The sequence below is a fragment of the Paraphaeosphaeria sporulosa genome (genome assembly GCF_001642045.1).
Source record: "Paraphaeosphaeria sporulosa strain AP3s5-JAC2a unplaced genomic scaffold CC84scaffold_4, whole genome shotgun sequence".
NCBI classification, from domain to species: domain Eukaryota; kingdom Fungi; phylum Ascomycota; class Dothideomycetes; order Pleosporales; family Didymosphaeriaceae; genus Paraphaeosphaeria; species Paraphaeosphaeria sporulosa.
In genome coordinates this window covers 1,687,925-1,714,731 of record NW_017253363.1, presented here as the reverse complement: position 1 = coordinate 1,714,731, position 26,807 = coordinate 1,687,925, and the positions used below count along the sequence as shown (strand labels likewise).

The 26,807-nt window shown below is 52.9% G+C and overlaps 12 protein-coding genes and 1 non-coding gene across 13 annotated transcripts; 4 read left to right on the top strand and 9 right to left on the bottom strand.

Annotated features, from left to right (window-relative positions):
* Window positions 1–1,437: 1,437 nt before the first annotated feature.
* CC84DRAFT_1258359 (extracellular dioxygenase-like protein) lies at window positions 1,438–2,677 on the top strand (the record flags this gene model as incomplete). Its single annotated transcript, XM_018184820.1, has 3 exons — window positions 1,438–1,678; window positions 1,727–2,164; window positions 2,214–2,677. 3 exons carry the CDS (start codon window positions 1,438–1,440, stop codon window positions 2,675–2,677), a joined length of 1,143 nt encoding a protein of 380 aa, XP_018037555.1.
* Window positions 2,486–3,331, bottom strand: CC84DRAFT_642865 (uncharacterized protein). Its single transcript, XM_018186991.1, has 2 exons — window positions 2,794–3,331; window positions 2,486–2,745 (listed from the first exon to the last, which is right to left on the bottom strand). Exon 1 carries the CDS (start codon window positions 3,243–3,245, stop codon window positions 2,823–2,825), a length of 423 nt encoding a protein of 140 aa, XP_018037554.1. The 5' UTR covers window positions 3,246–3,331; the 3' UTR covers window positions 2,486–2,745; window positions 2,794–2,822.
* Window positions 3,332–3,538: 207 nt separating this feature from the next.
* Window positions 3,539–4,870, bottom strand: CC84DRAFT_1204757 (SET domain-containing protein; the record flags this gene model as incomplete). The annotated part of the gene is made up of 1 exon (XM_018181930.1): window positions 3,539–4,870. One exon carries the CDS (start codon window positions 4,868–4,870, stop codon window positions 3,572–3,574), a length of 1,299 nt encoding a protein of 432 aa, XP_018037553.1. The 3' UTR covers window positions 3,539–3,571.
* A 2,606-nt stretch (window positions 4,871–7,476) lies between these two features.
* On the bottom strand, window positions 7,477–7,577 carry CC84DRAFT_t41. Its single transcript has one exon. It is a non-coding gene; the product is annotated as a tRNA-Pro (tRNA).
* Window positions 7,578–8,244: 667 nt separating this feature from the next.
* On the top strand, window positions 8,245–9,718 carry CC84DRAFT_1163406 (uncharacterized protein). Its single transcript, XM_018178257.1, has 3 exons — window positions 8,245–8,892; window positions 8,949–9,260; window positions 9,318–9,718. Exons 1-3 carry the CDS (start codon window positions 8,686–8,688, stop codon window positions 9,540–9,542), a joined length of 744 nt encoding a protein of 247 aa, XP_018037552.1. The 5' UTR covers window positions 8,245–8,685; the 3' UTR covers window positions 9,543–9,718.
* A 207-nt stretch (window positions 9,719–9,925) lies between these two features.
* On the bottom strand, window positions 9,926–10,649 carry CC84DRAFT_1204755 (uncharacterized protein; the record flags this gene model as incomplete). The annotated part of the gene is made up of 2 exons (XM_018181929.1): window positions 9,926–10,453; window positions 10,584–10,649. The coding sequence occupies 2 exons, from the start codon at window positions 10,647–10,649 to the stop codon at window positions 9,926–9,928; spliced, it is 594 nt and encodes a 197-aa protein (XP_018037551.1).
* A 979-nt stretch (window positions 10,650–11,628) lies between these two features.
* Window positions 11,629–14,140, bottom strand: CC84DRAFT_1258355 (uncharacterized protein; the record flags this gene model as incomplete). The annotated part of the gene is made up of 2 exons (XM_018184819.1): window positions 13,622–14,140; window positions 11,629–12,541 (listed from the first exon to the last, which is right to left on the bottom strand). Exons 1-2 carry the CDS (start codon window positions 13,768–13,770, stop codon window positions 11,629–11,631), a joined length of 1,062 nt encoding a protein of 353 aa, XP_018037550.1. The 5' UTR covers window positions 13,771–14,140.
* Window positions 13,686–14,975, bottom strand: CC84DRAFT_1204754 (uncharacterized protein; the record flags this gene model as incomplete). The annotated part of the gene is made up of 2 exons (XM_018181928.1): window positions 13,686–14,895; window positions 14,956–14,975. 2 exons carry the CDS (start codon window positions 14,973–14,975, stop codon window positions 14,037–14,039), a joined length of 879 nt encoding a protein of 292 aa, XP_018037549.1. The 3' UTR covers window positions 13,686–14,036.
* A 1,182-nt stretch (window positions 14,976–16,157) lies between these two features.
* Window positions 16,158–17,327, bottom strand: CC84DRAFT_1088471 (RmlC-like cupin; the record flags this gene model as incomplete). Its single annotated transcript, XM_018174254.1, has 2 exons — window positions 16,158–17,015; window positions 17,067–17,327. 2 exons carry the CDS (start codon window positions 17,325–17,327, stop codon window positions 16,158–16,160), a joined length of 1,119 nt encoding a protein of 372 aa, XP_018037548.1.
* An 835-nt stretch (window positions 17,328–18,162) lies between these two features.
* On the bottom strand, window positions 18,163–20,240 carry CC84DRAFT_1216175 (FolC bifunctional protein; the record flags this gene model as incomplete). The annotated part of the gene is made up of 2 exons (XM_018182778.1): window positions 18,163–20,008; window positions 20,062–20,240. The coding sequence occupies 2 exons, from the start codon at window positions 20,238–20,240 to the stop codon at window positions 18,163–18,165; spliced, it is 2,025 nt and encodes a 674-aa protein (XP_018037547.1).
* Window positions 20,241–20,368: 128 nt separating this feature from the next.
* Window positions 20,369–22,175, top strand: CC84DRAFT_642228 (uncharacterized protein). Its single transcript, XM_018186989.1, has one exon. The coding sequence runs from the start codon at window positions 20,798–20,800 to the stop codon at window positions 22,079–22,081; it is 1,284 nt and encodes a 427-aa protein (XP_018037546.1). The 5' UTR covers window positions 20,369–20,797; the 3' UTR covers window positions 22,082–22,175.
* CC84DRAFT_642227 (uncharacterized protein) lies at window positions 22,176–22,568 on the top strand. Its single transcript, XM_018186988.1, has one exon. It carries the CDS (start codon window positions 22,270–22,272, stop codon window positions 22,495–22,497), a length of 228 nt encoding a protein of 75 aa, XP_018037545.1. The 5' UTR covers window positions 22,176–22,269; the 3' UTR covers window positions 22,498–22,568.
* A 2,379-nt stretch (window positions 22,569–24,947) lies between these two features.
* On the bottom strand, window positions 24,948–26,121 carry CC84DRAFT_1242420 (uncharacterized protein; the record flags this gene model as incomplete). Its single annotated transcript, XM_018184083.1, has 3 exons — window positions 24,948–25,685; window positions 25,757–25,924; window positions 25,999–26,121. 3 exons carry the CDS (start codon window positions 26,119–26,121, stop codon window positions 25,317–25,319), a joined length of 660 nt encoding a protein of 219 aa, XP_018037544.1. The 3' UTR covers window positions 24,948–25,316.
* Between the last annotated feature and the right edge of the window lie 686 nt (window positions 26,122–26,807).

The following is a 26,807-nucleotide window of genomic DNA, read 5'->3' as shown; positions in this document are numbered from 1 at the left end:
TTCGCCTGTCTTGTTGATTAGTCTACATTGCATGACATGTGCGTCTCTTTGCTACTGATACAGTTTGTTAAGAAATGACCGCGCGCAACAGCTCAGTTCCGCGCTCACTTTGCCAGCTACTAATGGCAAGATATATTGCTTGTAGCGAGTCGGTCCACGTTTTATGTATCGTCGATTTCCTTCGCCGTCACAAATACAAACTTTCAGTCGCCTGCAACTCCCGCAAAATAATAGCTGACGACGGCGTTGCGCTTGAAAGGCCTGATGTCTCACTCGCACCTTCCCAACGATGAATTGCCATGCAATATCTCGCTATCTCAAATCACGCCTTCCCTTCCAAGAACCCACGAATCATGCCTACATACTATTTTGCAGCCCCCGACTCGCCGGTGATGCGGAATTGATATCCAGAATCGAAGTGCCTTGAAACAGCATACATGGTGACGAGGATTAAACAAACACCATGGCTTTGCTCCACCAATCATTTGCCACAGCCCGCAGTCAAGCACAGCGGTAAGCACCTGGCATAAGCTTCGTCCTCGTATCGAACTCTTACCGCTTGCACGCTACTCGAAACATAGTCCAGATGAACTCTAGTCTCCGCCAAGCACACAACACAGCACTGTCGAAACGGTTCTCGTGCTTGGCTCTCCAAACGCCTCTTCCTCAAACAAGCACGCGTAAGACTTCCAGCAGCCCATGCGACCGTAGCGTGCGAGATACAAACAAAGGCGTCGTGGCCCCGCCGGGGCCCAACCCCAGAGCGGCAATTCTCGTTCCCTGCACCCACGAAACAAGCATAGCGCCACGAAAGGACGCGCAATAGCTCCAAGCGCATCACCGCGACTACGCCCAGGGTGCGGCCCGCAGGCTTCACTTCACAGATCTTGGCGGTCGATCTGCGTTGTCAAGCGAACGCTTCTATTCGTCGAGCTGCGGTTTCGGTCGATGCCGCCAGCGCTGCCGCCGTCCGATGAGGCAGCTCAGGCACGCTGGCCTGAGGCGCACAGCGGGGGCGAAGTGTCGTAGTAATTGCTGCTGCTGATTGGACCACAGCAACGTTGACATGGTTTGGAAATATCCGAGAGGCATGGGGCGAAGGGCGTGGATCCTGGATGTTGCTCCCGGCTATGTGGGCGCGAAACGAGACCATGGTGGACAAGATGCTGTTCTTGAGAGATGGCATGTTGTTTGCAAATGAAATGGGTCCTGCCAAGTCGGGGGAACGATCGGTTGGGGAGATTCTGTTGCGCGTCCTGGGTGATGCGGTGCTTGGTGTGATGTCGATGTTGGCTATGGAACAGGCCAGGTGCAGGACTCCCTGATAGACGTCTTACAACGTGGTGTATAAAGAGTGCTCGGAGGCTCTACGTTGGAGCACCACCACTCAGTCTCTGCGGTTCACTCACTTTCGTCTTCCAGTCGTTACGCGTCAAGATGAAGTTCGCTGCGGTCATCAGTGCTGCGTTGCTCGCTCAGCAGGGCCTGTCCCATCCAGGACAAAGCCATGCTGAGATGCAGAAGGAGATCCAGGAGCGTCGAGAGTATTTGCGCACACACAAAAGGACTCTGGCCGACTGTGCAGAACAGCTCAAGGCTCGTGGCAACGATGCCCTCCTGCAGGCTCGCCGTTCTGCTAAGCTTGACGCTATGCGCAAGAAGCGTTCAATCAGTACAGGTATGCAGAGAACTGCTGCATGGCAGGTTCATGGCTCACAAGTTCCAGACAAGCCTCTGCTCAAGGCTCGCACTTTCGAGGATGTCCTGAACACCGACCACCACTCCAACCTGACCGTCACTCCCGAGACTGCCACCCCGGATATTCTTTTCACTGGCAATGCTAGCTGCACCCTTACTCCCGAGACGACTGAGGGCCCGTACTGGGTGGCAGGCGAGCTCGTCCGAGAGAACATCGTCGAAGGCCAGGCCGGTATACCACTAACACTCGACATCCAGGTCGTCGACGTGAACACCTGCGAGGTGGTTCCTCAGGCCTACACCGAGATTTGGCACTGCAATTCCACAGGTGTATACGGTGGTGTTGTTGCCGGCGGAAATGGCAACCAGGAAGACCTTTCCAATATCAACAACACGGCGCTTCGTGGTATCCAATTGACTGACGATGACGGAGTGGTTGCATTCGAGACATTGTTCCCCGGCCACTGTGAGTTCCTCCAACGCATGATGAGCGATTGACATCTAACAATATACAGACACCGGCCGCGCCACGCACATCCACGTCTTGACCCACGTCGGAGCGACCCTCAACGACAACAACACCGTCACCGGCGGTAACATCACGCACGTTGGCCAATTCTTCTTCGACCAGGCCCTCATCACCGAGGCTGACAAAGAGGCGCCCTACAACACCAACACGAAGCCGCTCACAGCCAACGTGGATGACTTCATCTTCGCCGAGGAGGCTGCCAACGTTGACCCAGTCGTCGAGTACGTCTACCTCGGCGACACCGTCGCTGAGGGTCTGTTCGGCTGGATTGCTTTCGGCATCGACACCGCTGCTGCCCGTAACGTCACCCCTGCCGTGTACCTGACCGAGAACGGCGGCGTGAAGAACCCCAACGCTGGTGCTGGCGGACCCCCTGGAGGTGGACCTCCTCCTACCGGACCCCGTCCGACCAACTTTCCCACTGCTACTGCGTCGGCGTCGGCTGCGTAAATAGCTGAAGGTTACATAGTAGGCGTAGGCGGCGGTGAATAGAAAAGAGACATGACAAGCACGAGAATCTAGCCGACATTAGCCACTCGTTCCGAATGAAATAGCCTGACAATTACCTGTATTCCGTACCCTAAGTCCTTCTCGATTATCCCTGTTCACACTCCTTCAACCCCTCTAACAGCGCCCCAAATGCCTTCTTCCGACCCTCGACCCTCTCTTTTCCATCTCTTCTCTTCATACCCTCCACCTCCCTTATACTCCTCCTCTCCGTCTCCTCCATCATAAGCACCGCCCTCGCCTCTTCAAACCCCCCAATATCCCTCACATTCACGTACCCCAGCGCCCTCAACTCCTGTAGCGCGATATCCGATCTTCGCCCTGACCGGCAGTACAGCGTAATATTATCTGTCTTGGCTACTTGCGTGCCGAGCGCGGCGTAGACGGCGGGGAGGCTCGCGATGGAGGTGTATTCGATGTTTGTGGCCGAGTAAAGATCGTTGGCGAGAGCGCCGGTGGAGAACTCGAGCGGGGATCGGACGTCGATGAGGAGGTTGTTTGGCGGGGCCATTGTGGTTGTGGGTGGTGTATTGTGATGGGTTGGAGGGGTGTGGTTTAGCGTCCGAGGCTCGGAGTTAGTGTGCAGGTTGGACGACCTCCTTCCTCCTCGTAACCTACGTACGTCAACGACCAAAAGACTCTAGATGGCGTGTCGAACTCACTGCTTCAGAGCGAATCGCTCACGTATGCTTTATCACTCCGGCTTTTCTGTTCCTGGGTCTATCGCACCCGGATTCTAACAATTATATTCCTACATGCTGCTCGAGGACTAACGTCTTATCCAGCAAGCTGCTTCAGGTGCATCGTCGCTAATGAAAGGTAGAAACCATAACCGCTTCATTTACTTTTTGTTGACACTAGCTGCGCGCGAGCGGCATCAACTCTTAGACCCTCAACCATGGCCAGTGCTTCAAGATACGCCGGATGATCCACCCCAAGACACGCCTTTTCGAGCTCTAATCCAGCTTCCGCGCTGGCCATCGCTTGCTCATCCGAACCGGTACTCCGCTGCAGCCGTGCGATTGCATAATGCATACTGGAAACCTCGCGTCCGACAATGCCTTGGGTCTGGTACATGGCGAGCATCTTATTGAGCACCTTGAGCTCGCGTTCTCGGAGCCAGGTCTGGCGGTCCTCCTCGGGCATCGCCCTCAACGCATCTATCTGCCGTTGCTCCTTGTCGGACACGGTGCTGGACAAAGACTCCGGCATACCATCTGCACCGTATCCCGCGTCGCGCGATTCCGCCACACCTGTGCTATCCGTGAAAAGCGCTCTGGTCCTCTTCATAGTTTGCTGCATCTCTCTCCTGCTCTGCTCGCCCTTCTGGCCTGCTTTGGTATCGAGGTCGCATACGGGGCAGTTGCAGGTAAAGCCGTAGCCGTCTTCTAGCTTGGCGACGCGTTGAGCACGCAACTGGCCATGCTCGGGGAGGTAATTGATGCTGACTTCCTCACCGGCTGGTATATCTCTGGTCGCGTGTACGTTGAAGGTTTGATGCAGGGGGTGGTAATTTGCCTGGGCGTTCGGGTTGCAGGAGTGGTTGATTCGAGCGATGGACGGGAAGAGGGCAAGTTCGATTGCTGGTCTTGATGGTGGCGAGATTTCTTCGACGCGCAGGTTATTGTTGCCAATTACCTTCTTCAGTGCGTTCGGCGGATTTGAGGTTTTTGGCGATGATGTACTTGATGGCTGCACACCCGAAGACAAGATTTCTGACGCAGCTAGGTTGAACGAATTACTCCGAAAGATGCTCAGAATCTGGACAGCCTCTCCCAGACTTTCTACCAGCTCACTTAAGCGCTCAGTGACAGTCGCTGATATTTTTCCGGTATCGTTACCTTGTGCTCTTGCACTCTTTCCATCCGTGGCCCGATTCCTCACCGCCCAACACAACGCTTCGACCCATCTCCCCATTCTCTTGACTCCATTTCCAGGATGCCAGCTCAGCCCCAACAGCCGCTTTTTCTCCTCTAAATCCAGTCTTTTGGCATAGCCAAGGACGTCAGTTGGTCGCTGTCCCAACCGCAGCGCGATGAGCGGTTTCTCAGCAAGAATGCGCGTCCCGCGCGGTATGGTGTTCTTAGCAAAGAGTCCAAGGCCTTTATTGGCAGCGACCCGGACCTCGTACAGCATTCGAGCGCGTTTGTGGGTCGATTCCTGGGGCGGCAGAGATCGAGGAAGGGGCGTGTGAGGTCATGCCTGATGCGGGTTAGGGCGATGGGCTTTTTGTTTGGGGCTAGCCTTTATGGGGTGGGTGGGTGGCTGTTGGTAAGTATCGCGTGCCTCGAACACTGATCATTACTTCTACATGTGAGATACGATGCATTCTCAGCTTGCATTCTCAGCTTGGATTGGCTGACCACAACCGACTGCGATGAAGCAGGGTTGGGAGCGCAGAAGCTGTTACGATTGATCTTCACGTACAGTGCAAACCGAGATACATCTCGGTCTTCAGCCTCTCTGCTGCTGAACAAGAGGACCGTCGAGTTATACGAAACTGAGAATCCAGTACATGCGGTACCATGAATTGAGATCATATAGCATCGTATGTCGAGCTTGGCAACATTCAGCTTCGAACCACTCCATGCAGTTAAACCACCGCTAGTCACGGATACAACAGCCCTCACAATCTTCAGCATTTCTTGGCCGACGAAATACCACAGCGAGTATTACCCGCTAGTTGTTAGAGTTATTTTAATGAATCAGCATAGAGCTGTCTCTTTGTTCAAATCTCGCCTACTCTCTTTCACATAGCAGAAAGCGCGCCGGATCCGGGCAACTCTTCTCTGCCAAGCGCACTTCTTTGACATGATCGCAATGCAATCTAGCAGACGCTGTCTTTGTGAAGAACTAATCTGCACCGTAGCATCAAAGCCACAGTGTGGTTTTCGAGCTGTGGCTGCTTCTGGCCAGCTTCGCGCGTCACTTTGGATGTCATCGACATTCACTTCTATCTGTTAGCCAGTTGTATAGACTAAACTCTGCGCACTTTCGTCTTAAGTCAGTGTGGATCTGCCGGCATCCAGCAACTTTGTGGCGCATGGTTGCGCTGCGAACTCGTTGCTAAACCTTGAAAGGATGCTTTAGGCGATCCGCTAGAAATGCTCGAACATCGTCGGCAGGTGTAGACTAAGTGATGACGCAGAGCATGCGATGCAACATTTTCGTGTCACATCAGGCAAGTTAAATGGGTGATTGATGGATACTTGAGAGGACGTGATGGGCGGTTTCGAACATGTCACATAAGTACGACTTCAAGTTTCTACGTCAAGCACACATGAGGATTAACCTCTAAATATACTCTTCTGTTCTCACCAAATCTTCTATTTCCTAGATCAAGAACATTACAAGCTCAATCACAGAGTCTGATCCTCTAATCCCGGCCATTAATCTTCCCAGTCCACCCGCACCGATCATGTCCTCTGAAGGCAAAATTATCATTCTTTGCACTATCGGCCCCCTATTATCCTTTGTCGCCGCACCTCTTCCTCCCAGCTCCAAATTCACCACGACAGTAGCGGTGCCCACCATGCCCGTCGCGAGCCCATTTTACTATGATCCTTATAACCACGACGAGGAAGATAGCTGCGAGGTACGCGACAGGAGTCGAAAGCGCTGCCAATCTACGTAGAAGGTGTAAAGTGCTCTACCAAGCGGCGCATCATGCTATTCTGGGCATATGTGAAGATGGATTGCGGCTGCCTCGTCATGTATGCTACACAATCTTCGTGGTCAAGGAACGCTTGGACTCTGCGAGGCTTTCCTCGTGGTACTCCTCAAGATGATTTGCGGGCATCGTGTTTGCTAGCTAGCGCAAAATGAAACGCAGGGCCCAAAGGAAGATGTTTGCAGAGTATGTGTGCAGCAAAGGCGCTGCGCTGTGTGTTGGGAATAGCTCTGGAGCTTGAACTGACGTTGTGAATAAGAGGTGAACGGCACGACCCATGAAGTCTTCATGGTGAAAGTTTTAGCCGCGTTTAGTGGATCTGAAGGGCAGCGCTTCGGTCGCAGGCTCTCGTTTGCTCCACGTCATGCGACTTTCACGACTCGTGTCTCGCTCGGTGTGGGACAAAGCCCTCAGAATGTCGGTATGAAACACCACCACCCCACGACTGAGACCAGTCCCCACCACGTACCACCCACCATCACATGAACCAGTGGAAGCCGGATACACATATTCAAATACCAAACGCAACCCTCCTCAGAAGAACATGGACGTGCGCCACTACATCTATGTCATAGCCATCAGTGTTGTCTTCTTCGCTGCCACATCCGCAATGCTCGATTTTGGCGCTATGACAATCTTGTGGCAATGTTACCAGACATGGCGATTCGTAATCGTCAAGCCAACGAAATCTTGCATACTTCTCTGTTTGCACTTCTCTTTCCTGTTAGCTTGCTCTATGTTATCCTAAAAGATGCCCAGAGAGACAGGAGGGACTAAGCAACCAACTGTACAGAACAGGAGGATTGGGTGGTGCACGGCCACGAGGTTTGAAGCGTACCAAGTCAAAGGGTACAAGGGTCTGTGGGCGAGTAGATAGGCGTCGCTCGAGGTAATCTGTAACCAAGTACCAAGTATGCAGAAGAGTAGGAATTAAGTTTAACTCAGCTTTTGTACTCGTTGCAAAGAAAAAAGAGTTTGATTTTGTTCTACTAAACAGGCTGTGGCACAGTTGGTTGTAGGGTCGAGTTTACAGGATCAAAAAAAAAGGTCAAGTTCGTAAGAACTTAAGAGCGGGCTCAACCGGGATTCGAACCCGGGGCCTGTCACATTTAGATTCACTGAATCCAGGCGTAAAATCCCGAAGCGACAATCATACCACTAGACCATTGAGCCGGTCGAACCATCTGAGATGATTTGATGTCGGTTTGGGGCGGCGAGGCACATATATACCTAATGAGTGCAACAACACGAACATGCTGAGAGAACGCCTTTGCCGAATCGAGAGGGCCTTGCGAACACCCCAGCTAGCAAACACAAAACCGCGACGGCGCCTCTGGTACCCACCAAGTCTGTCCAACAGTACCACATGACGCCCAAGGCCGCAAGCTTATCGCAGTCAGAAAATCTCCGTGTCATGTTTTCGGACTCTGATCTGTGCATGCACATGCAGATATCCACGTATGCGGAGAGCCGTTCAGGCACAACGCATCCCGATATCGCTAAGGTTCGAGAGGAACAGCGGGAGCCAATGCGCGAGTGCATGACTGCAGCCGCGTGCGTGCGACACACCCACTCTGGGCTCCCTTGGAGGAACATCAGATGGTGAGGTGTTCGTCACTCCATCAAAGTCCGCACGAGCTCCGCAACGGCGTGCGTCTGGTCGCAGTTATGCAGACGCGAAAACAACTCGGGAGCAACACATATGCTCCCAACACATTGTCACGCGACGAGCGTTTCCAGTGCGGGGGAGCATCTATGTGCATGCGTGCACAGGGATGCCATCAGCCCGATGCAGCCTAGGCGGACGACCCGTGGCTGGGACTGTCAGAGCGTCTCCTCCCGCGGCAGGGCAATTGTTGTATATCCTTCCCGCGGGAGGGTCCCAATCTGGCCGCCGTGCGATGGTTGAACTGCGCGACACGCAGCCAGGCCCCTTACGGCCCCAATCGTCTGAGAACAAGCGCGGGCTGCTTCGAATTGTGCATGCCGCGCCTCAGCACGGATTCTCTGCAGAGTTCAATCGCTTGACCGCCTTCCGGAGTCACTCTTATATATCCGGGAGCTCTAGCTGAGCTGCATCCTCCTTCCACACCATTCACATTCCTCTCCATCGATCAGTGACCAGCGGACTCCGGGCTCTGCCGAAGCAAGCAATCGTCCAGAACTTACATCCACCCATTCCTCGCTACATTGTATTTAATCTCGTAGAAATCGCCGAGCTTGCTTCTCTAGTTCCACCCAGCTTCCCCTCACGTCGATCCACCCGTTCGACAGCTTCAACATGCAGGCCACACGTGTCTCATCTCGCGCCTTCAAGGCCGTTGCTGCTGGCAGCAGGCAGAGCCGCAGCCTCCACATGACTGGTCCTGCGACCTTCTCAAATCTGCTCACCTCCGAGCGTCCCGCCATGAACCATCCTCAGAGCCTTGCTGGCCTGCGCTACGAGTGCCAGGTGCTCAAGCTCCCCACCACCGGCTCAAAGGAAGAGGTATGCTTAGCACTTGATCAATCCACGCGTGCACCCTCCTGACGCTACATTACCAGCTGCAATCCCGCCTCTCCGCCCACGAGCTCACAAACGGCGCCCGCACCTTCAGCACCGCTGTCGACGACTCCAAGCGCCCGCTCGTCGGCGCGCCCGTCACCGGCCGCTCTTTCCGCCACTTCAACACTAGCCGCGAGCTCAAGTCGCCCAACGACAGCTCCACCATCGACTTCGCCTTCATCCCCGACTTCGATCCTGACCTCGGCGCCGCCCCCGTCAACATCCGGGTCCCCATCCTCCCCACCACCATCACCCCGAACCCGAGCTACACGTTTGCGTCCGCAATCGAGGCCGCTGAGGCCGAGGAAGAGGTAAGCAAACTCTGTAGCACCTCATACCATGACACTGGAAATGCTAACGAACACCAGTACTCTGCACGCCTGCCCAGGATTCACACCGTGTCCAGTCACCACGTCCACGCCCCGGCCGCCATGTCCGAAGTCCACGACAACAACACCATCGACTTCCAGGGCATGGCCTTCGAGGCTGTGAACAAGCTCAAGCGTCCCGTCGAGGAGGGTGCTTCAATGGCGAAGCAGATCTGGGGTGGTCTTGTGGATGATGTTCTCGGCCCCAAGGGCAAGCCCGCCTAAGCATCGCGTAACTTTTCTTTGTGGGTCTGTGCCGAGGGGTTCTCCACCGTACCCTTGTCGGCGATAACGCGTATCGGAGATGCCTGGATGGTGTCAACGTCGAGCGCATGCGTATATATACTGTTGTAATCTTCTTCTCTTTCCTACGATATCTAGCGGGTCTGTGGGAACGCGGATAAGCTGCTTGCTTGAAGTGCTCAAGCTCATGAGAAATGAAATTATTTTATCCACGTTACATGTCATTCGAAGTTATTACATGGAGTACGCGCGGTGTCGTTTGGTTCCAGCATAGCCTTTCCAGTCGCGATGCTTTCGCTGGTATCGATATCAGTCAGGTAGCCCTCTTCAGGTGCGCCAGAGCCTGCTTTGCATTGACAGTTCCGCTAAGGGCGTTTCAGGAAATGTCCAAGCTCCGTCTTGTCATTCCGTTTCATGTGTAGGCGTCCACATTGCTCCTCCTCGCTATCGGTATGAGCGTTGTAGCATCGCCTGATTCCATTCCCTGTCTTGCTGCTCTCAACTAGTTCTTGGTAGCGACGCACAACCTTGCGAGTGAATGCAACGGGAAGTTTGGTCTCAACCTCTACCAGCTTTTCGATATCCTCCGGTTTCCGCTTCATGCCGCAAAACCTATCGCCTAGGTGTTGGAGAATGGGCCTCGTAGGCGGGATATGTTCGAATGCGTAGGGCACCATCATGTACAAATTGGACAGTGTGAACATTCTGGAATTGAGGAGGTTATTGGCCAGCTCGCCAGCGTCGCGTCGGAAGCTGTAGGCGACCAGCCTGTTTGCGAGAACATATGCCTGGATGGACGGAAGACATTTGCTGGGGTTTTGATAATGTTCCTCGTCGTCGCCACAACAGCCGCAGTCGTAGTAGTAGTGATCTGGCTTACCGCGTTCGAATAGCTACTTGGTGTAAAGTCAATGGACGAAAACCTCGACTAAATGGTCTGTCAGTACGTGTTCAACACTCGGACAGTTGTAGAGCTGGAAGTCAATTCTTACAGGGCCCAGTCTCCAGGTCACCGAGTCGCACAATGCCTTCCTGTGCCTCTTTCCAGTTTCCGGTCAAGGCCTTCTTGAAGTACTCCAAGTGGTGCATCAAGAGCACTTTTGGACGTAGTACTTCTTCGCATCTTTACCGATCTCAACAATGATCATGCCGTCAATTGCAACATTTCTATGAGTGTTAGGGTCATCACCTTCGAACTTCACAAGCGTTTGTCCACTTACTCTAGTGCTGGCGCCTTCGTAGTTACGTCGTTGCCATGGCTGCGCCGGACAAGCTGAAGCAGTGCACAAGGAGATGCTTTCGGCGAGGCGGGTGGAAAAGTATCGCAATGGAGAGGTTTGAAGGAAGAGAAAGAGAGGGTGTCACGTTATGAGCGAGAGGAAAGAGCGGCTTCGCACGCGCAATCAGCACGCAAAAGAAAGAGCGCAAAGCATATGTATCTTGGAACCCAGTGCATCACGACTCGTCGAGGATATGGAACTCCTCAATGACTTTTATTGTGGTATCAAGCATCGAGCTAAAATGTCACAGGTGCAGCTTCCATAAGCAAATACCTCCGTGTAAACAACCCTCGTACCGCCCTTTGCTACCCAAAATACCTACAACAACCATATATGTATCCTGGCAAACTTGAGCAGACCTCCAAATACGCAAACTTTGTTGTATAATGCCTTTCAAGAAATCGTGTCGGTTGCCGCTCGTAAACGGGGGAACCAACCCTCCATGGTGCTTGTGAACTCATCTTGACTGAGAGATGACGCCAGGCTCAAAATTACTTCCTGTGGTAACCATAGGGCCGTTTTGAGCTCTTCTGAGATGGGGTCGAGATCAGGCCATGGGACTGGCGATCTCGCGCTCGAGTGTACTCGTGGAGCTCAACGTGGTCATTCTTATCAACAACAATGAACGCAAAGATTCCCTGTTGCGACCTAGAGACAGGGGAATTCTTCTCATTTGTTGCAGACCTGCTGCGGAATCCGCAGTATTAGATTGGGCGGGGATGATTACTGCGCAAGAGTTAGCAGGAATAGCCGACTTCGAACTTGGAAAGACGTACCTCATTCACCGCCTAATCGACGAGAAGTTGCCCATTGTTGAAATTGGCCGGGACTGTTACCAACTGTGCCACGCGGAAGACAGCATCCGCGAGGCCATGCGTGGTCTTCTGGCGCGTCTCAGCAAGAGCCTTGACGACCGCATCCCCGAGAAGGCGGAAGGGTGTATCCTTGATGTCGAGGATGTATGATGGGCATTCATTCCTCTCTTCATCACTGGGATGGATGTGGTAAGCACATGCATACATGACACCAGCAAAAGTTCCCTGCGCCATCTCCTGCGTCTTCTGCATCACACGCACAAGGAAGTCCTTAGGCAAGTCCTTGGGCGTCATGGCCTTGGCAAAAGTCTGAGACCGAGTCGCAGAATGGGTTCCAGTGTACTTGTCGTTGCTGGTGCCGCTGCTGCCACCCGAAGCCTGAGATCGGGTCACCCGCGTGTGAAACACGTACATATCTACGAGGAAGGATAGTAGATTGTCGTTCTTCGAAATATTTTCGAAGGCGTATGCAATGGCCTCGTACGACGGCGGTAGCTTGGAGATTCGAGCTGCGGTCACGTAGGAGTTGTAGCACGCATTCGCGAATGCGTGCATACCCATCTCGCGACCAAACACGCAGGCTTGTAGTCGCTCGAGGAGGCAGAGCTCCCCGATCTTGTGGTCTTGAAGCATTACGTGCCACCACTCGCGGTGGTCCTCTGGAAGGCGCTTCGAGAACGCCCAGTGTGCGTAGATGCGGAAGCTGCCTACGCTCCACTTCTTCATGTCTATGACACAGTCTATGCCACCTTCACCCTGGTCAATCAGGGACGCTAGCACGGGAGAGTGTGCACAGAGGACGTTCTTGAAGAATCGATACGGCTTTGCCTCAGATCCGATCACTAGATGCACCATGTTCTCCCAGAGGTTGTCACAAGCCAAGGCACTGTCAAGCATTAGCGTATGTCGATGGAGAAGGAGGGCAGCACCTACTCTACAACTGTAATACTGCCATGGTCTGCAGGGGCCATTGACACGTAGGGTGACGTAGGGCGAGGTGTGGGCGGGGTGTGTGACGGCGCGCGGGTGAATCCACCCAGGTGGTGTAGTGCAGTAGCAGGCTATGTAAGACTGGAGAGGGGTGAGCAAGATGTATGTCGAGGTTCCGGGCGCGTATCTTACGTTCTCTAGGCGATTGACTTGAGCGGGCTCGAAGTTAGTATCGCGCGTGCGAGGGCGAGGCGCGCAAGGTGCTGTATAAGAGTCCCGACGAAACGCGGCAAGAGCGCCGCACGGCGAGCAGGGTTCAAGCCACAGACGCCTCAAGAGATTCTTGTCATCTGAGACGGATAGGTAAGAGGGACAAGTTGAAGGTCTGTGAGCTAGGATCTTTACCAGGTGAAAAACTTCGCCAAGTCTTCGGAACGTGTATGCGGTCTCACACATTCCCGAATGGTGAGTACTCAGCTTCACTTCCCGTCGTCCCCGCAGGGACATCGCCATACTTTAGCAAGACAGCACAGCAGCATATCGTCATGGACAACCTTCCGTACAATATACCCTGGATACACCCGCTTCTTCGAACTCTATTACCAACGCCACACGAGAGACCTATCTCAGAGGCCACCACCACTTCAGCGAGCAAATCATTAACCGTCTCCGATCCCAAGGAAGAGCATGCTTCTTGTGAAAAACGGTTTGGAGTCTGGAATTTGTGAAGGAAGATTTCATGACATGTAGGATTGATAGTGTGAGAACATCATCAAAGTGAGATGCCGCGGCCTCCCTGCTAAAATTTCGCCAAACGGTTCTTCTTTCATCGCTTATTTATGGCATGGAGGGCTGAAAGAAGCTCTAATGACCCAAAGGCTAGAAGATAGATGCCCTACTTCCTCAATCACACGTCCACTCTACATTGCGCCTGGCATGGCGAATCGATGGGGATTTTACACATTTCCGTCAATCAACCTTATCTTAGTAGTCCCACTTGCTGACTTCCCGTTGCTACTTCTTATCCGCATCATACTTAATAACGCGCGCCCAGAAGTCATCCGGTAGATCACCATCCTTCTTTCCCCACCCGAAGGTTTGCTTCCTCTTCTCCTCACGCGAGTAGACCAGCGATAATTCGGCATCCATGATCAATTGGAGGATCGAGGTTGGCTCAGGGAGCATGTTAAATGCATAATTGACATCATAGCGGTCCACGATTCGGTCAGTGCATGTTCCACGATTTAGTCCACGAGCGGAATGCCGTTGGCGAAGATGTTAAAGGCGTAGGTTTCTACATCGTCCACCACTACGCAGAGATCATCGGTTTCTTTCCATGCTATATCCTAGCTCTTGACGCAGGTGGCAAGATACGCCCATTGGTGTGAGCAGCTCCTGTAGACGATGAGATCAAGATTCCGACTCTCTCTTCCTCCGATAACCTGTATCACTCAGACTATATCCGGTCCCGAAACCAACACCCTCGATTTCCGTGCGGCACAGCCCTGAAACTCGGCTTGCGTGGCATGGCCGTGGTAATCGCATGCTATCAGCTCATCCCCCGGGGCTCCAGCTCCCTGATTCAATAAGCCTCCACGAAAAATCAGATGTCGGGTAAACTTTTTCGGCAGGTCATCAATCAACTGCACGTCATCTTCAGATGAATCGACTCGCCAGGACTTGCAGTGCGCGTCAGCCAAGAGATCCAAGACTGGGCCTGAACCGGGAAGCAGTCCCTTTTTATCGGCGAAGATGATGAATTTGAAGGAAGCTGGGGGCATAGCGATTATCTCGTCGACGAAGGCGTAGAGTAGGGCGTCCTTGAAGTCTGACATCAGAAACCGATCGGCGAAGATGGACCCTTGGAGAAGGAGGACGAGGTCGATGTCGAACGGAGAGAGACCGAACAAGTCGTCGTGCTCGATTGATTCCGGTGTGGTAGAATTATTGTCCTCTTCCTCGTCGTCCTCATCATCTTCGTGCGCCGGTGCCGTGGACCAGTCATCCTTCGTGTTCTTTAGTGAGGCTCTAGCAAAATCCAGGTGTATCTTTTGCTGCTGCTTCCAGTTCACAAAGAGCTCGAAGATCACGGAATCGACGTCTCCTAGGACTACCGCCCCACCCTGGGCTTCCTTCCACTCTCCTTTTAGAGCCTTTTTGAAGTATTTTGAGTAGTGGGTGAGCATATCCTTGTAAAGGGTGTACGACTTTTCGTCCGAGGCGATCTTGACGGTCACAAGACCAGATGTGCCTTGGGTGGCCAACTCGCTGTGGTAGGTTCGCAAAAGCTTGAAGTAAAACTTGAATATCCTGATAATATGCATGCATATATCAAGCATCGAATAAGGCCGGAACTTTTCATGAACATACCTGAGTAGAGGCGCTGACATCTAGTAGAAGTGTACGTATAAGATCGATGGGGTTATGACGGGGTATTAGTGCCTGAGAGACTGTGGAATTTCTGCTCGACGCTCGAAGCTAGGTCGGGTATTTAGGGGGCAATTGTTCGAGGTTATGTTTGATACGTAGGTGTGGTCGAGGGTGTCTATATAAGGCTGTACCTTCTCATGATAGGGTCTGGTCCAAGTGTTGACTACTAGCGGTACAGCATTGACCGTCATTTGGTGAAATGGCCGGAGCATTCGACCCGGGAGCCTTGACTAGGACTATTTCAACTTCGTCCATTCTTCTTTACACGATTAAGGACTCGAAAAGAAGCGGGAGATACAGGCAAGGATGGCCAAGGTACCCTACGCATTTAATATACATCGATGGATTGGCCATTTCTAACACACAGTCACTAATCGATTGCCCGTTGTCGCCGTATAACAATCCGTACAGATTATTACGCCATAATCAAACCAGACTCACCACAAATTACGGAAGCTGCTCGAACTGAGCGCGGCCATCGCAGATAGGCAAGCTTTGCGGTCCGAAGAGATGAGATTTTCCAAGGAATACTATGAGCAATTCACACCATAGTCCCCACGGACATGAGACCGATGGCAGCCTCCGGGTCGCAGAAAACAACCAAAAAGGTGTACACCGCAAGGACAATCTAAAAAAGGTTTGTTCTGGAAGATGCGGTGGCCTGTGGTATATGGCTCGAGATGAATACCAACATGTTTGGCGAGTTTCAGAGGACTTTGAAATGAATCGATCCTCAAAACTAATGTCACGTATCCATGCTGACCCAAAGCATTCTCAATTCACAGAAAGCCGTCCTCTGACCGAGCTATGAGTCTCGTCACTTTGTTCTCCATTTCTTCAACTTCTAGTGTCAGCCGCGAGTCTTCCCATATAATCGACATCACCAAGTCTTGATACATGAATTTATCTCCCGCGAGGGCCGCCTAGCACGTGTATCACAGTTTCAACAGTGAGACCGCGGCCCAGGATACCTCTCAATTAGTCATTGCTACTCACAATACTCTAATCACAATACCCGCTTGCCCCCGAACACACATCACTTCCACACCAAAGCCGACGCTTCAAAATCTTCAATTACAAGTGATCACTCTTCCACTCTCCCTTTCAGACTGGATTCGTTTCATCCTACATACACCCCTCGCCTATGCCGGCCACACCACACTTCCCCACTCACTCCCTTGCTCCCTCAACCTCGCGTCCACCGTGTCCCTACCCTGCCCCACATACAGCACCTTCGAGAACGCCGCCTCGCCCCAGAAACTCCACGTCGTCTCCGCCGGAACAAACACCACATCGCCCACACTCAGATTCAATTCCTCTTCATATCCGTCCACCTTCACGCCTACAAGCCCGTCCACGACTTCCAGCGCCGTATGCCCCGGCAATTTCCACGCCTGGGGCTGAGACGATGACGGTAGGCGGGATAAAGTGATTGTACCCTCGGTGAAATTGCCCTCGGATTGGGTGGCTGTGATGAAGGGCTCTACGACGGCGTACGAGGCGTTGTCCGCGGAGGCAGGGGTCAGCGTCTTGCGGCCGTACCCGTTGGCAACGAAGAACGGGGTCGCGCTGTCGGATGCAAGTTCGTTGATGCCATTGTGCCACACTGCGCCTTCATCCCCGCTCGTCCCGTTGGCATCGAAGTCCATCGGCGGGCTGAACTGCAGCTGCGCCCAGACATCGAATTTCTGGAGCTTGCTAATCGTCTCCGCGTCGCCGCCGGGACTTGTGAAGTTGCCCTGTGGAAATGGCGCGTACGTCTGAGAGCTGTAATTTGCACTGGCGAGGAAATAGAAGAGGTCTTCGAAGCCGCCGGGCTGGATGACGCCGACCATTTCGGTGAATGGCTCCAGAATCTGGAAACTGTGCGTCGTGTTGGGGGGCACGGCGCCGTAGTCGCCAGGCGTGAAAATGCGACCGGCCGTGGTGTTGTCCTTGGATGCCCAGAGGGCGAAGCGGCCGCGGAGGGCGTAGAAGTTCTCATAGTGGGCTTGGTGGATCTGTGGGGTTGGTTAGTATGGGTGTATATATTGAGGGTGAGAAAGGCATACGTGGGGCAGGACGCCCAGCTCGCTGCTCGCCGGCGCGGCGGTGCTGATCAGCGTAAAGGCATTGTCTGAGGATGGCCCTGTGACGGGGAAGCGATAGACTTGGGAGCCGATGCGAACGCCGTCAAGGGTGTAGGCGCGCACGACGTAGGGACGGACGTAGTCTGGGACTTTGGTGACCACAAGGCTGCTGTTGTCGCGTTTGGCAGTGCCTCGGGCAGCAGCGACGGCTCCAAGCAAAATAAAGACGGGAATAAACAGCATCTCTGTAGTCCACTCGAGCAGCAAAGCTGGTCATCGATACTATGGGTCGATCCGTCCATTATACATACTTTGAGATCATCGTTTTCCTCGATCTGGCTCGCAGCAATATTGGCCGAAACGTCCCGAATGCAGGTACCGACGACGTACGCAACGCGTCAAACAGATTGAATGGGAGATCATCGTAGGAGCGGAGTGGGTCGGATGCCCAAAAGGTCTACATTACCGGCGCGAACCCTGTCGTCGACCAGGGTCGGCCCGCTCGACAGTTCGGCGCGTGTTTGGATGCTCGGAAATCCCGAACTCGATCGGGATTTCCGGGTCGGTTCTTCACAGCACCATGCGATGTTGGATGTCATGGGCGAACCGAGGAAGGTGTCCCTGCGCTAAAGGTGATGTAGGTAATACACAAGGTGGAAACAAGACAGTTTGCAACCCAATGGGGTTGCGCGTTCAAGGTCTGTGCTGATATGGCGATCCAATGCATCTGTGCAACAACCAAGGACGGGCGAGAAATGTACCGGATGCTTGACTATCGTAAGTGTGGATTGTTCTTGCTGCTCCTTGAAAGTGACAATGGTCGAAATCCTGGGACTTTTGGAGCTAGACGCTTGACCTGCTCCTTACGGAAATTTGAAGGCTGCTATAACCATTTCCAAACCCTGCGCTGTACAGAATGCTTCATTTCTGCCGTCATCTGATACGCTATGTCAGTATTTAAAATAATCTTTATAATGTTCCCCCAATGTCGCCAAGTTGATTGGAGATGCACCACCCACTGCGCCGATGCTATGCTGCGAATACCCAACTCTACACGTACAATCCTTATATGGGCATCTCAAAACGAGTCCGCGCGCCTTCGTCGGCGTCTAGACTTGCCGCTGGCTCCATCTGCCTGCAACTCAGCCTCTCTTACTATCTGATCCCAGGCTAATGTGGCTTCAGTAGAATCCTTCACCGGATTGAATTGCTCCTCTGCATCTTTTATCATCTGATCCAGAGACCTGTGAGGATCCTTCTTGTCCGCATTGGCAAACTTTCGAATCTTGAGTGGTGTTGCTTCTCTGATTGGCGCATCGCCAACGGGTTTGAACCGGCGTTCTTTTGGCTTCTCTGTGATTTCGGCGAAGTCGAATCCTTTCTGCCACGGGAGATGTTCCACTTGAGGATCTTTCCTTGGCCGAAAGTCCTCTGCTTGAGCGCGAAAGTCCCCAAAGTCTTGGAAGAACTTGTCCTTCTCTGGCGGGGTGCTGGGGGCACTCTTGGAATTGACAACCTGGAAGGACTGCATCTCCCTTTCCAGCTGTGCAATTTCAATCCGCAGTTTTCTAAGGTTTTCAGATTCGCCCTGCATGGGCGAAGATGAGACTGACGTTGCTGGCGAGCTGTGTACTTCGTTCACTTTTTGAAGATTCGTTCCAAAAGGGCTCCATCTTCTCTCCTCGCTAAGCTCATTCAAACGGGCACTCCCAGCTCCAGGTGCGCCCCGTGCGACGTCTTCGAGAAATTCATTCACACGGGCCTTCTCATCCAGATCAATCTCCCGTATGGCTGGGAAGCCCTTCTCATACTTGAAAGACTGCCGTCCAACTTCGTGGTCGCGAAAAAAATCGCCAACAAGGTACAGGCTGCCTGTTAGGACGATTTGTTCACGTTTCGTTAATCTCGCCAGGTATTTTGCGGTGCACAACGCCCGATATGCGCCGCGCTTCGGTACGGCTAAACCTGTGATGCGAGGACAGACCTCTCGCGCGATACTCAGCAATTCGTTCGGGTCCATAGATCTTACCCAAGGCATGCCATCAACGGGGTCAAATGCAGTGGTGACGACGTAGTCGCCGGGCTTGAGGAGGATTTGAAGAACTTGACGAGGATCCTTCCCCTCTGTCATGGCCAGGACCCACGTTATCGGGGCATCCCGATCGTCTTGTTTGTGTCTCATCTTCTGATCCACATATGCTTTGAGGCTCTGGGCAGCATCTGGATTATGAGCACCATCGACCAGGACCCCCTGCCTTTTCGCAAAAACGACAGGGACGTACACCATCTGCATGCGTCCCGGAAGAGTCACTTTGTTCCGCATCTTATCAAGCATCTTCAGGGTGTTGATTGTTTTCACGTTCAGCCCAAGGCTTTTGAGTACTTCGAAATATGCAAGCAAAGCCAGGATAGCGTTGTCGCGCTGGAAGGGAAGCAGGCTTTCGGAGAATTGTTTCCAGTATTTGGTTTTGTAAATTTCGTTCCTGAGTTCCTCGGTATCTACCAGAATTCGCGGCCCGGCTCCTATCTCTTTCGCATAATTTTCGATAACTTCGTGCACACGAAACTCGTTCATGGGATTCACGATGAACGGAACATTGGGTCGCAGGATGCCGGCCTTGTGCGACGCAATTTCCTCGAGCGTGTTGCCTAAGAAGCCCTGGTGGTCTTGAGCAATCTTGGACACGACGGAGACAACTTGGTTGTTTAAGATGTTGGTAGCATCGAGCTTGCCGCCCATGCCCACCTCTATGATGCCGACCTCGACCTGTTTCTCGTTGAACAGGGTGAACGCGGTTGCGGTGAGGAGCTCGAACTCGGAGGCTTCGATATTCTCCCGCTCGCTCAGCTGCTTATAATGATTCTCGATTCTGAGGAACTCCTGTTCTTCAACCGGTTCATTGTTAATGTTGATGCAGTCCCATCTAGCCATAGTCAGAGAATGGTCGACGATGAGCGAGACACGTGACGAACATACCTGTTGACCAAGTGAGGGGACGTGAAGCGGCCGTTTGCGAGTTGTCTGCGCGTCAACAGATTGCTCGTGTAGGCACATATAGAGCCCTTGCCGTTGGTCCCGGCGACGTGTACGGCTTTCCAGGGAAACTGGACGTTCTGGAGCAGACGGCCAATCCGCTCAAGCCCCGGCTGGATCATCGCACGGGCTTGGACTACTGGAGGAGCATGGATGGTCGCAGGCAATTGCGGTGTGTTTCGGACGTTTTGAAACGAAGAGTCACAGTGTTCCGCAGATGGCGATGAGTCGAGGACTTCGGTGGACGAGAAGATAGCTTGGCATTTTCGGGGATTAACATGTAGGCGGTGCACGGCCCCTGGGGCTTTGCCACGTGATCGGCCGCAGCCCTAGGCCGTCAGCGAGCATCAAACAAGAGGATACCACAACACAGCGCGCAGCCTGCGACGAGCCTGTCCCTCGTGCCGATCTGCTGCGCTGTCGTGCTCACCCATCGCCCACTGCTGCCGGCCCGCTGCGCGCGAGATACATAGCCGGCGCGCGCAGAGCTCGTTGCGGCATTGCATTCCTGCGCAGCCAGCCCGTTCTCCCTCAGCCTCACTGTTTAGGCCAGGCCCGCTCGCTTCGCACCCGCCTCCCCGACTTCCTCCTCAGGCACCTCGCCGGGTCGCCACATCAACAGCAGCATCTCCCCTCATCGCCCGCCATCTGCCTCCGCGCTGTCGCTGCCCCGCACACAATGGGTCTTCCAGTGTGGCGCGCGCCGTCCCCCGAGGCGCCCTCGCAGGCGCTCAAGGACCCCACCAGCCTGTCGCGCTCGCCCATCAGAAGGCGCCGACCCACGCGTTCTCCACGGGCGCGCGACTTCGACGTGCAGACAGCTCTGCGCTCGCGGGAGCGCCCCGCGAGGCCCTACCCACCTGCCCCCAACGTCCCCGCGCGCAATCCCCAGCGACGCGAAGAGCACGCGCCCCAAGACGATGGCTCGTCCGCGCGCTCCTACTTCAGCCTCGTCATCGACGCCGCCGAGCGTCGCACGGGGGGCCGTCGCACGCTGCCCGCACTCACCCCCAACTTTGCACCCGCCATACACGTCGAGCACCGGCGGAGCGGTCCCGTCCTGCGGCGAACTGGCCTTACCCGCTCTCACACGCTCAGACACGCCGGCGACCGCTCGCCTGTGGCCGACCAAGACGTCCCCGCAGAGGCAGACGAGGACAGCAGCGACAACGCAGTGGGCTTCCCGCCGCTGCGCCGGATGGGTCGCCGCACCATCGCAGACGGTCCTCTGCCCTCCAGCTCCTTGCGCGAGTCATGGAGTCCGGCGACGACATTCGATGGGCTGGGCGACCGCGAGCGCAGCGTGAGTCCGGTAGTCGACGACCACTGGGAGACGATGCTCACCAGCGTCGCACCCGATCCCCTGGCTCCCACGGCAGAGTCCTCTTTTGCCTCGGCCGCGGCATCGGCATCCTTCTCCACCTCACATCCCAGCTCGCGCGCCGGAAGCTCCAACTCCAACACCAACTCGGCCACTTCTTCGCGCACTCACCTGACAATTCCGTCACGGCGTCAGTCTTGGTCGGCTGACTTCCTGCGTGCATGCGACACGTCCGAAGACGATAGTGCCTCGGACACGGAAGCAGAGGACGAGGTTCTCGATTCAAATTCCATGCGCCGAAGACACACGGCGGGGACAACGTCAAATGGACCACCTCCTACGCGAGGGCCCTACTCACGCGCTATCCGTGAGCAGTCCCGGGAGTCGACAGCTTACGTACGGAGCTTCTACGGCGAAGTGCCCTTCGAGCACGCCCGTCGTATGGAGGAGCAGCTTGCAGCTGAGGAACGTGCTGCCACCGATGAAGAGATGCCACTGGACCAGGAGCTCCGCGATGCCCGAGTGCTGCTAGAGAGGCTGGCACGGAGAGAAGACGTCTCCGATGATTTTTGGGCCTCGGTAGGCCTGCGCCGCCCCGTTGCTGACCGCGTAGAGCGGATCCAGCAACGCGAGCGCCTGTAACGATACCCCATTACGACTACGATTTCAGACCCGCTGGCCGGTTTGACACGCGATTTCTTCTTGGAGCGAGACGCACCAGCTGACTGTACTGTACAGACACAGCGTTGGTGTCCCCTCCACTTTTCGATATCATCTCATGTTCACTCTATGTCTGCGTGTGGCCAGGTGACCACGACGCTTCACCCCTAATGTGTGCATTTACAAAAGCTACGGCGGTGTGGCGTTTACCCATCATGTGTGTATGCGGAGAATTTCTTTATCTTGGGACCGGGTTGGCTGTACGCGTGAATGCGGGGTCGAAGTGGATGGATGTGGATGGCTGCGTCCGATGTGACATCATACTGCTTTTTGCGAGCTTTTTCACGAGTCTATGTGTATTTCTATCTATCGGGTCTCGGACGAGCTACCCATGGTAGACGGCAGGTGTAGAGCCAAAACGAGATAAATGAATAAATAAACAAACAAATAAACAAAAGCGTTGGCAGTGATGTGATTCCATCTTTTGTTACCAAAAAATATGTTCATCTCGCGCCACGATCTATGACGTACACTTGCTCTAGAGTTTTCGCAGACCCGCGACGCTTTCAAAGCCTGGCGGACTGCTTGTTCTCAAATTGTCTATTCTTCGAATGGGAAACGCTCCACTCGCGGTGTAGGTCTTAAGGAATCGCGGATCAGACGGTCGTGGGCCCCAGCCACGTGTTGCAATGCCGCACAACTATTCACAAGAAGAGTTCTTTCCTCAACGCTAGCGTACTTTTATCTAACCTGTTGACTGGGATACTCGCTAGACTGATGAAGGATATACTTTGAGGTCACTTAATATACTCTATGCCACTTCACCTCGTAGGTTAAGGCTGCTGATCATGATTCTGTTGACGAGCCTTGGAGAAATCCCCCTTCGGTAAGGTACCACATCTTTATGATTTCTGATTAGCAGCAAGGCGCACATGCACGTAAGATGGCCGTAGAGGGCTTTTGAACCGTCAACCTTCACGTACCCATGATATGAAGTGGGATGCGATGGGGTGCGATGATCTTTCGTCTCTGAACGCAATGTGGCCGACGGTCCTTTTCATATTCTCAAAAGACCCCCCTCGAATCCATTAGCCGCATGTTTAATTTTACTTGCCCGCAAGTTTCGTTCAGTTCAACAATTGTGATCGTTGGTATGTTAGTGTAGCTTCTTTACGAAAGTAAATGTAAATCGTTCAGAAGTGAGTTGTCTTCTTTTTGGATTTACTAAGGTGTGCGACCATGAGAAACGAGGAGTTGTGGTACTCGAGGCGCATGTAAGTTCATACAGGTGCAGAGGTTGGTGGAAAGTGGCTGTTCAATCAGTGCCTAGAGTCTTTCGTTCTGCGGCAACCTATGGTACCAAAACTGTAACAACGCAAAACCATGGATGGAAGACCTCTCTTCTGTGGTGGTAAGATGATAGAAAAACAAACAGCACTACTATTAATACGCTATCACGCCGTCACGTGACCATGGTCACTCACCCAGCTTCGCGCGACCCACATCGCTGAACGAGCTGATCCGCCCACACCAGCAAAATTGCAAAAACATACAACAGCGGGGATTCCGAAATTGTCACCAACTTTCGTACTAATCCGCCGGTACCCTGCTTAAGTACAGCTGAGCGAACGGGAAGCTCTGTTTTCAGGGTCCTGTGGTCGTATGTGAAAGTCTAGACCCAAACTGGGTAAATTATAGACGCAATCTACACATAGTATTAGGAATACGCCTGTTGTCGCCATATTCAAGTTTTCCTACTCCCGTCTGCCACTTCGTCGTATATACTGAAGCATTTGCTCAAGCTCGACATCAAGTCGAGTTACTTATGTGAGCAGAGAGCGCAAAAGTCATCGCCCGCTGTTGGCTCGATTGAGAGCAATCTATTTCTGATTTTGACCACTGTGGTCACTGTGTGAAATGCTCTGTCTACTTTCATCGCAGGCCAGAAATTGATAACAGCTCGTACGAAATACGTACTACTGATCATGGTGCTGTCGCAAGGGAACCGAAAGGTGCGACGCATACATCGCTGATTGTGATGGAGAACTAAAGTGTATGATAGTTGCTATAATTGGAAGCTTGACCGGACGCATCACTGCTATGAGTGAGAACGCTGCGTTGCAAGAGTGATTGCTAACACACTCCTCGTCGTAGGAGTTGCCGCCCAATATTGTGCTTGTTTGCCCCTTCTTCCTACAGCAGTCAATATCCTAGATGCTAGGCAAGCCTCTCCGCGGCACTCACAGGTATCGCATTTAAATCCACGTTCGGGAGCTCTTATAGCAAACACTGGGGAGGTCGCGTCGTGGCTCGTGTAGTTCACTCAGTAGTAGGATTTATTTGCGAGCTGACCCATCAATGATGAAGATGGCGCTGTGATCGTTATCAGTTAGGCAGAGCAGTATTAGGTCGACCAGAGTACTGTTAAGGCCTGGATCCTCCTGCGGACTTCCTCCTGGTTGCCTCATTTTTAAGACATCCGAGGATTACAAAGTTGCGAAAATTTCGACCCTTACCATCAGGAAATCTATTCCACCGGTGCACGTGGTTTGGACTTGGTGGTGAGGAACGGTGTTGTCAGGAGGGCGAACGAAACCCTGCTGAGAAGATGTTAAGTGTCAAACGGAAGCTTTGTAAGATCTCTCTCTCTCTCGTAGTCTGTTGCTGAATTCCATCACTCGATCTTCTCAATTCACAGAGGAAATCCCCCCTTTATGTTCGAGTTGTCGACTAGTACTGTGAGCACTTTCAGAGACTATATGGGTTTAGAGCTATTTTTTGGCATGTTACAGCGTCAAGCCGCCATAGCTTCAGTCACAGTCCTGCAAAGTGTAGAAAGATTCCTGCACTGGAAGTTAGACATCTAGCCAAATAGCCCGGATTTCAGCAATAAATAATTACGTATTCGAATGGGAATCGTGCTAAGCTCATGTATCCTGCGTTTTCAGAGCCCTAATGTTCATGTTGACCGTACTTGTAAAACTCCAGCCGTGGCACTGTATGAGAGATGCCATGACCTCACTTATAATGTCCCGGCGATCCATAAAACTCGTCCCCAAAATTTCCATTCTCATAAAGTGATAGTGAGACACTCAAGTATTTTAAATTGGGAATCCGGGTCGTTGAATCGATCGGTTGTAATTTCCATTGGCAACTCCAAGATTGCAGTACGGTACGAGGGTGCTTGCGTAGAAACGTTGACATCAATCGAACGAAATTATTGGGCCTTCTTTGAAGCTATTTGTGATGGGTTGGTGCCGATCCTGCCGAACACCACGTCGTATCTGGGTCTATATTCCGAAGACACGAAGAACTCCGTCGACTGTACGTGTCTACTATTGTCCACACACCAAACCAACTCTGTGTATCCACTGACATCCTTTGTTGTCCGATACGATCTTCTTTTCTCCTCGTTAACCGGATAGATTGGCTTTTTGAGTACTTCGGTAACCAAATACCGTGAGACGACATTCTCGTCCGTTGATGCATCGTACGATACGGCTGCTGATTTCCAGATATGTGTTCCACTATCGGAGTTGGCGTTGATTTCTATGGTGTGGGTTCTTTGGGTTGTTGCTCTCCGATGCTATATATGGTGTCATGTTAGCAATCGATCATTAACCCCTCCCTCCTGAGCGCTGTCGACCGGAGACGAACCTTTGACTTAGTTCGTGGCTTTATTGGGAAACATGAGAACATTCTGCGCTTGGAGACTGGAGCGTAGCGCGCAACCTCGATAGGGTCTATGTGCGGTGTATGCGGTGAAGACGAAGAGAATCGAGTCCCGCCGCAACGACCAGGCTGTGCCAGGCTGAGAAAGTCAGCCTGACGGTAATGCAGAGAGCAAAGCTCGCATTGGCAGGTCCGGGTCAGGATCTGTGGCTATGATCAAAGGCTACCAACTCAGGCTGCAACACCGGAGGACCCGTGGCATATGGTACACAGTGCAGATCGTGCAGTGTTGCCATTGGTTCGCGCGTGCATATCAGTCTGTGCTTTGCAGGACTGATGGAGGTGCACATCGTTGTGGCTTGCGTCACATTAGATTTGATTGGTCAAAAGGAAGCCTCGTTACGCATGTTGATTCAAGTCTGCATCGTATGCTGATAAATTTCATCTCATTGGTCAGATCTGCAGTTGAAGGCGTACAGTTCAAATTTGATAGGCTGGCCTGATAGTTGCGGCTGCCCCCCCGGTGAATGCGATTGCCTTCTTACTGTGCACCAATCAGATACACCACTAACCCACCATCACAGCGTGCACTGCAATTCTTAGCCCATATGAGACGCTGACTTTATTTTCAACATGTGGGTCATCGTTGTTGGATCACGTAAGTGATCTCCAGCTGATAAACATAGCCCAAGGTAGGGAAAAGTGCCCGACCATACTGTGAATGATATCGCAAGGTCGACTTTGACTCATATTGAAGACCCCAAACTATTTTACTTATATACGTCAAGGCCACAACTCTCTGAAGACTTTCACGAAAGTCGCGGATATAAGGCTTTCTAAACCTAGGTTCGCTCTTGAAGATGATTCTCAGCCCTGTCATATTGGCCCTAGATGGCTCTGTAGACGCAGCATACATACTTAGATGCAGGCGGACGACCAATGTCATCTCAGTCCCAAAAGCTGTACACCCTCAGAATGCTTCCGGTCAAGATTACTCGGAGTCAGGTCCCCTAAGAGCACCACTTTGAACTCTTGG